General features: G+C 45.5%; 1 protein-coding gene across 1 annotated transcript in view; it reads left to right on the top strand.

The window, feature by feature from the left end:
- LOC112942464 (t-SNARE domain-containing protein 1-like) overlaps positions 1–1,645 on the top strand; it is a 3,110-nt gene extending 1,465 nt beyond the window's left edge. The window contains exons 2-3 of the mRNA XM_026033406.1: positions 3–435; positions 706–1,645. Coding sequence (XP_025889191.1) covers positions 3–435; positions 706–1,373 — 1,101 coding nt within the window. The 3' untranslated portion in view covers positions 1,374–1,645. The remainder of the gene's footprint in view (positions 1–2; positions 436–705) is intronic.
- Positions 1,646–8,477: the final 6,832 nt, after the last annotated feature.

Raw genomic sequence — 8,477 nt, 5'->3', positions numbered from 1 at the left:
AGTCGCCGAAGCGGCGCAAGGCCAACTTCAACGAGGCGGAGACCGAGGTGCTCATCGAGCAGGTGCTGAAGCACGAGCGGCTGCTGTTCGCCGCGGGGCCGGGCCGCGCCTCGCCGGGCCAGAAGCGGCGCGTGTGGGAGCTCATCCGCCACAAGGTGAACCCGGTGGCCGCCTGCCCGCGCGACGTGGAGGACCTCAAGAAGCGCTGGCGCGACCTCAAGCGCCGCGACCGCAGCAAGCTCTGCCGCCTGTCGCAGGGCGGCGGCGCGCCCGGCCCCGCCGCCGCGCTCGGCCTCCTGCTGGCCGCGGAGGAGCTGCCGCGCGCCGCCCCGCCGCGCCGCGCGCCGCCGCGCGCCTACGTGCTGCCCGCCGCCGTGCCCATCGCGGGCGGCATCGACACGCTGGAGCTGCCCGGCGCCGCGCTGGGACGCGTGGGTGAGTGCGGCGGCGCCCCGCGCCCGGGCCCGGCCCCTCGTGCGGTGCCCCGGGCCGCCCCGGCCCCCGAGCGCCTCTCTGCGCCTCCCCGCCGGTACGGGTAGGCGTATTCCCAAAGTTTCAGGGATAACGCTGTTGGTGAGCACCCCGTCACAGTTCCCTGGAGTTCAGGAATTGGTATTCGTGCCCAGTGGGTGGGAAGAGGTGTTACTGACCGCCAAGGGGAATGACACTTCTCACGCGCTGTTCTTTTTCTTCCGTCTCCTCTAGGGTTTGAGGATGACCCTGGCCCATCTCATCAGTCCAGCCTGCAGAAGATGAGCTTGAAAGAAGAGATAGTAGTGAAAGTGGTGGAGCCAGAAGAAAGCTCTGAGGACATGGCGGTGGTTCCACCCAGCCAGGAGCAGCTGCCTTTTCTGGGGACAACGGGTGGTGGTTCCTCCGGGAAAGTAAAAGCCAAAACAAAAGGCACGTGCAGGTCTGCGCAGGCAGACCGCAGTGAAGTCACCGAGGAGGAGCTCCTGCAGATTCAGCAGACCCAGCTGCAGGTGATCCAGTCTGGCTTTGACAGCGTCAACCACAACCTGCGGCTGCTGCAGCAGGGCATGCAGGAGCTCAGCCACAGCCTGAGCCTCATGGCGCACACGCTTGCTGCCATCAAGAACGTCTACGTGAGGAACAACGCCGGCCCCGCCACGTTCGCCACGGCCTCCACTCAGACCGCGGCCGGCTACCTGAGCCCGGGCTCGCCGCAGGCCTCCCCGGCCGAGGACAGGGCGCGAGTGCAGGCGGCCGGAGGCAGCAGCAGGAGCAGCAGCTGCAGCTCCAGCTCCATGTCGCAGGAGCCGGGTCCCTCCGAGTTTCCTCGGCCCGCCCTGAGAACCATTAAGAAAGAACATCCCAATGGCTGCTACTACTTCTGCTTTGCAGATGTGTAAAAACTTGAATATATGTAAAGTGACTGTGGTGTTAGGTGCTGTTGTATGTTCTGCTCCAGCCTGTGACTCTCAAGGAGCAAAGTGGACTTGCCTCCCACATTTTTCCAAGTGGGAAACATTTCACTAGAGGTGGCATTAAACACTACTCACCAGTCTCTTGTTTGTTAACTGTTGCAGTTGGCTAATGTTTTTCTTCTATTTGCCGTCTTACTCTCTTTAAAAAAGAAAAAAAAAACAGATTTATTTTGACTAAGACTCTTGTCTGTATCATCTTTTGTTTAATGTGACCTTTTGAAAAATAAAAGGCGTAAGAGTGGGGTGAAAAAGTAACATGGTTACTAGCTAGCAGGAGCTGAGTCTTAAACAACTCGTTTAAAGAAATGGCAGTAGTAGTTGATTTTTTAAAAGTACCTGCTTTTTCAATACTTACTTTTCCAGTTATTGTAATTTGAGGCAATGGGTTTTCTTTTTTTTTCTTTTTTTTTTCTTTTTTTTTTTTTTTTTTTAAGTCTGAGCTGTGCAAGGCATCACAGGCAGGGTTGGCCTATCTGCTTACCCTGGGAATGGTTTAGGATTGAGCTGTTGGGTCATGAATGTACTTCTCCAAATTCATGCAACATCGCTCCATCTGGTGACTGTTCATTTCCAGCTCATCAAATGCACCTTCTCCTCACAGGTATTTTGCTTTATTGCAGGGCAGGCTATTTCTTGTCACATGATTAAAATAAGAGAAATACAGCAAAAATAATAAGTGGTGATGCCTGTTTTTGATGTGGAGCAAGTTCTGCTGGCACAGGCTATAAGCAGCCTGTGTCTTCACCAGCTCTTGCAAGCCTCCTGGAATCCAGTACCACGTAGCTTGATATAGAGAGGACAGAAACGTTCCCATATTCTGTTGTGCGTGAAACTGAAGCTGGAATCTCTGCCGAAGAAATTACAGGAGGCAGGGGCTGAACTCGCTCCACGCAGAACCAATGCTCTTGTGTAGCTTTTGAAGAGACACTTTGACCATCACCTGAGATGCTACTAAAAACCTTCATTCTCCTAACTCTGAACTCAAGGAAGAATTAAGGAAGCGTTTGAGCGAAAAGTAATGTCAAAGTGTCCAATCTGAAATAAGCATAAAGGAGCTAGTTGGCTTTAGCCTAATGTGAACAAGAAAAAAAAATCTTTTTACATTTAGGTAGGAAGAAACTATTGTCACTGAAGTTACTTTAAAATAATCTTTAAAATAACCTGGAAGTTACTTTAAAATAACCTGGAAGGCAACAATTGCTGCCCCATGATAAAATAACACAAGGAATTTTCCCATCTCCAATTTTACCCTATCAGAATATTTACCTTGAATTAATACATCTCAGGTCTATACAAAGTGTCTCTGCACACATATACGTGGCTCAAAAGCTGCCTCCTGCTGCTCAATGAAAAGTGAACACGGAGAGGTCACGTTGTGAGCAAGCGCATCCCTGCAGTGCCACAGGCTGCTCAACAGGCAAAGAACTCACAAGACTAGACACGTGTAAGGTGTGTTGCTGACTGGGATTAACACATGGGCTATACCTTGAACGACAGGAGGGGCTCTTGGTTCCAGGCTTTCCCTACGCAAGCAGGTGTGGGTGACAGATACCACTATCTTGGTCGTAAGTTTTTGTTCTTAAAAACAGGAAAAAAAAAAACCCTCAGTTGGTTGTGGCATTTTTTGGGGAGCCCTTGTTGGAAAGTTTTCCATACTAATGCTCCTGGTAGCGTTTTTGTTTCTCCCCTCTCAGCACAGCTGGGTAACTGGGAACCCTTCATTCACTTTTGGCGCTTGCAAGCAGAGCAGCCCTCAGCAGAGCTGCGGCATTCCGGCCGGATGAGCGAAACGCGATCCGAGGCGCTGGAGCAGCCGGGCAGCGCCTGAGCTTGGCCAGGCGGCGCGAGCCCCTTCCTACACGCTCAGCTTCCTTTCAAGCCCTTCCTCCAGCTGTGAAGCCTTGAATTTAATTTACTGCAGCGTGTGTGAACTCCGTAGCTTTCCCGTGCCTGAAAGGGGAGGAAGCCGCTGGCCAGGAGCAGGGAAGCAGCAGGATCCCGTGCGCGGGATGAGCAGCCTCAATCGCCTCATCTGCTCACGGCGCGGTGGGACGCGCTGTGCTGAGCGGGAGCAGCAGCCAGACGGGAGCAGCGGGTCGGCCACGGCACCTTTCTGGGGTCTCCCTACGTTGTAGGTCAGTCATAACCCTTCTGTGGACCAGGCTAAGACCACTCCTCTGATAAGATCCATATTTACATTAACATTTTAAGCAGAGAAAGGCTCTGAGCTACCTCTCTCCAGTATAAAGCGTGTAAACGACCAAGCCCCAGTGATGGGAGCACTAAAAGCTCACGTCCTCCAGCAGCATGTCCTTCCCTTTCTGCCTGCTCCCAGCTCAGGATTAATGTCACGATGATTAATGGAAATACTGCCAATGGCTTGAGCACAGGCAGAGCTGACCTCGGATTTGCCTCACATGCATGGCATAACAAAGCTGACACTGATAAAAACAATGATAAAACTGAGGAGGAGATCAAGGGAATTGTCTCCGATTCTTCTGCACTTTCCTGAAAATCTTGTTCTGCAGGGCAAAGAGTAGGCAACATTTTCTACTGCATAAAATGACCAAGGACAAGCATGCGCACAGATTACATTTAAGTTGTGAGGACAATATGCTTTTATCTATTTTACTGGAAAAAGATGAAAGGATGCTGGAGGAAACCAACACAGAGCAGCTGGTAGTTCAAAACTGCATTTCCAGAAACACAAACTGTTCAGATTCAATAACCTCTGTTTACTCATTTCTCTGCTACCTGCATCTCAAGTGTATTATACAGAGGGGAAGGCTGCTCTTTTCAAGAGTCTGTGCAAGCCTAGACTAACTATGTCCAGACAGCTGAATAAGGGATAGTAAGTGCCACCTCTAAAGAGACGGATCACAGAGGCCTCTGGCTAAATAAGAAATTACAATTATAGCTGAAAAACAAACAAACAAAGTAATAATTTGTCTTTCAGCATGATAAGGCTGGAATCTGCAGATCCTGATCTGGCTTGGCTAAACACAGAGTGGGGATACGAGCAAGAGCAAAGGGAAACGGAGGCAGGGTTGGGGACAAGGGCTGAGCTTTTCTAATCTTACTAATATGCAACACACCAGCTACTAAACTAGTAAGTCTATCCCTGTTCGGGCTTACAATATGAAACATCCAACTCTCATTGCATTAGTAGCAAAACAAACTTATTTTGCTTTCTTGTAACAGAAAAGAAAAATCACAACCAACACTTAATCTCTCCATTTAAAGTACAGGATTAAGATAACAGAAACATCTGTACTGGAAAAACATTTTGAGCAATGCTTTATAAGTAGTAAAATCACCATACAGACACAGTCAAGAAGTGGAGTTTTGCATGCTGAATGAATATTTTATTTAGAACCGATTTATAAAAATAAATACAAAATAATTTGAAAACAGAACTTAAAACATTGTACAAAGCCTTGTTATGGTACAAATGGGAAAATAAATAATTACACCTTTATGTACAAATGACCATTACGAGGGCATTAACTCTTCATGTTCCTGGGTGCCTGAGCAAACTTAAAGAAGATGGCTTACAAGATCTCCGAGGAAAGGGAAGGGAACTGCAACTACTGAGCAAGGGAATTTGAATGGTTCTACATTTGCCTCCCCTCAACAGCAACAACCAGCCTCTGGGAACAGCCTTCCACTTAATTTCATCATGCTACAGATTTTATTCCAAGTACTTAATTTCTTATGCAACACCATCCTATTTTGAATTAATACACTCATTTAAGTCTTTGTGGTATTGCCCAGAGACTATATATTAACAGACATTGGTTCACAGCTTCAAAAATTCAGTACTTGTCTAAAGGCATTGCTGGTGATCTCCTTAACTTGTAGGTTTGGATAGTCCTAAGAAAGCATTTTACAATCAACATGTTAGCCCAAGCACTGCTGCTTGCCTCTGGACTGATTCTACTACCAAAAAGTCTGAAATTGGGGAAGAATTTCAAACTTCACTTTCTAGCCAGGGACAGTAAGGAGGATGCAACAATCAACGCAGCGCTCCACTCAGGAAGATGGAAAAGACACAAAATCAGCTGAAAAGAGCAAAATACAATAGAACAGAAGACATTTACCCAGCATTAGACCTTCACACCTTTGCCTGCCATGCAGCAGGTGTGGGTTTACAGGAGTATTAAATATGAAGAGAAGCAGATCAAGCTAATCATACTCTACCTCAGAGAAGAGTGCAGGCTGCTTTGCTGCTTTATAGCTTCTTTATGTGTAAGTCAGATCAAAGATGTCTAATGTCTGAATTTAGATGGAATTCAATTCCACCGAATTTCAGCTGAAGTTCTGCAGAGAGCAGTAGATGACCAGCAACTCCTACGAGTAGCCTACTTGTGGGACTGCCTTAGAAGAAACCGCAGGTGATGCAATTGATAGCAAAAAACTTCAAAGCCACGTGAAGCTATTTTGTATTTTTACACGTGGATTCACATGGATTTGAAGTTGTATTTTTACAAATACAAAATACTAGAATTCTGACATATCACAAACAAAACCGGAGACACCTTCAGCCTCCCTTTGACACCTGAAGTACCTGCTTAGCTGGACTTCCACTCTGCTCAGCAAAGAATAAGAGGCCACTGGGAGGTCGGTTCAGAGCACTCAGATTGAACTCCTGCTCTGAGCTGTTCTCTGCAGACCATCCTCTGCCCCAGCTACAAGAAGAGCTGAGACCGGTCAGCTGAATACTCGGTACACCCAAAGCTCTACACATCCTCCAATACAAGGGCCAGTGCCCGACTGCTAAATTTGCTAAATTTGTTGTAAAGGTCACCTGGTTATTTCTCAACTAATAGGGAAGAATTCTCTTAAAAACAGAAATGTCACTACTGCAGATATCCCACATAAATGCCAAGCAGTTTGGAAAGAAAATAGCTAATGAAAACCAGCACCTATTTATTATCCTGAAGAGGTATAAAGTACTTGAGGTTTTGTCACTGTTACTGCAAGAGAGATTTCATTGCTAACAGTGAAGAGAAAATCAGCCTGTGCATTCACCTTGCGTGGTTAGAGCAACTGCTCTAAGTCAATACATTTAAACTTTAAAACAATACATTCATATGCATTTTTTTCCTTTAAAAAGACCTCAGAAGCTAATAATAAAAAGCTTGATTATTTAAACCACAGGAAAATGAGGTTTGATGTTCCTGTCACTAAACAAACTTTTCTGACAGCATCTTAAGATAAATTCAGGAAGTTATTACATGATGCTGTTGAACTTTCACATCATTTCTCTTTTACAAACGCTATGTGCAGGGGAAAGGAAGGCTGGCCTCAGGCGGAGCGGGGAGGTATTCCTGGGATCCTGGCTGGGCATTCCTGTTTATGGGATCTGCATCTATCAGCCAAGAATGGAGACCCACACAGCGTGGCCTGCATATTACACCCAGCCCAAGCACTGAACCTTGCTCCCTTTTACTGAAGTCACTTGCTACCAAAACCTGTGGCCAATATAAACTTGAGCCAAAAGCAAGCAAAAACCTTTAGTTCACTTGGTTAGCTACAAAAGTAGAATAAAAGATTAATTAAAAAAAAATAAGCACTATTCCACAAGTTCCAGAAAAAGTAGTAAGCATCCAAAGCTCTTAGCAGTTGAGGAAAGGAGTCACGGATAGCTGTGAAGGCCTTTATTTATATAGCTGTCGCTTCTCTGGCCATAGGTCATAGCAGAAAAGCATACAGAGAATGTGCCGTATGGAACATGGTGTTTACCTAAGATCTCAGTCCTGCAGCAGAATGAGAACCCCCTTGCTCATCAGAACTAACAAGAAGGTCCTTGTGGTACTCACCATCTCACAGGACCAGTTCTGTATGAAAAAAAATAAGACTGATATTTTATATAGCTGGGATAAGAAACCAAATGGAGTTTGAGCTCTCCTTCCTTCTTCTATTCTTGGAAGATTCAATTCCTGTCTCATTTTAAAAATGGAGGCACATTATCTGCAGTTTGCCATTAGCCCCTTTCAAAAAACTGAAATAATCACCTTCTGGCAGTTCTTCAGCCCTGTTACCAGAATTTGGGCCTCTTAGTGTTCTGGAAAAATGTCTAGCTTATCACAGGGAAAAAAAATCTGTTTAAAGTAGAGTCTGCATTGTCTACATTCTTGTTTAAGAGAAAAAAGTTAACAGGAGCAACAGAGTCAACCACTGCATAATACTACAGCAGTAAGAAGAGCTATGGGTGTTTTGCCAAGTCAGACTGCAGGATCAGGATTTGCAATATGGAAGAAAGACTGAATCAGAATTAGGGCAGAGCAATATTCTGGTAGCTCAGGGGGATATCAGACTAAGACAATGTCCAATAGGTCTTAGACACCTCTGGCAAATTAATTCCCCCAATGAGAATGCAATACCTGACACTGTGCGTATCTGTACTTTTATATATGTATAAATATATATGCACATATATTTCTGTATAGTACAAAGTAGAGTACCTATATAAAGTGTGCACATGCACACACATATGTGCAAACTCATTTATACATATATGATCAAACTCTGTTACTTTTACTACACCTGTCTTACCTAGGTGATAATTGGCATTTAGCATTTATAACCAAGTTTATTAGCATTAATACAGAGTTTTGAGAATGTAAATCAAAATTTATGATATTATGCAACCTCGCGGAAGGCTCTTTCCCTGCCTCTCAAACCTTGCTGGAGATGTTCTCCACAAACCACACAGGCAGGCTTGGCACGAGAGCCACCCACTTGTATCCTCATGTACCATTCTAACTACATTAACGGATGGCTACTTTAATCCATAATAAGCAATTTTGTAAACTTTAAGGATGGTAACAAACAACAAGAAAAGCTTTAGGGAAAGGGTAGTTCAAGACAAGATTATTCACAATGACTCTTCCATTCACCTCTTTGTGATTTTCTCACTAGACAATTTTAAATCACGTCCATCACTCAAATCCAAAGCAAAAGGTAACTTGGGATAGTGTCCTTTTACTTTTTATTGCACTGGAAAAAATGTTGGTCAATCATGAT

Source organism: Nothoprocta perdicaria, unplaced genomic scaffold (genome assembly GCF_003342845.1).
Source record: "Nothoprocta perdicaria isolate Ctin4 unplaced genomic scaffold, notPer1 scaffold_129, whole genome shotgun sequence".
Lineage (NCBI taxonomy): Eukaryota > Metazoa > Chordata > Aves > Tinamiformes > Tinamidae > Nothoprocta > Nothoprocta perdicaria.
Note: the sequence above shows the minus strand (reverse complement) of the source record. Positions and strands in the feature narration are given on the sequence as shown.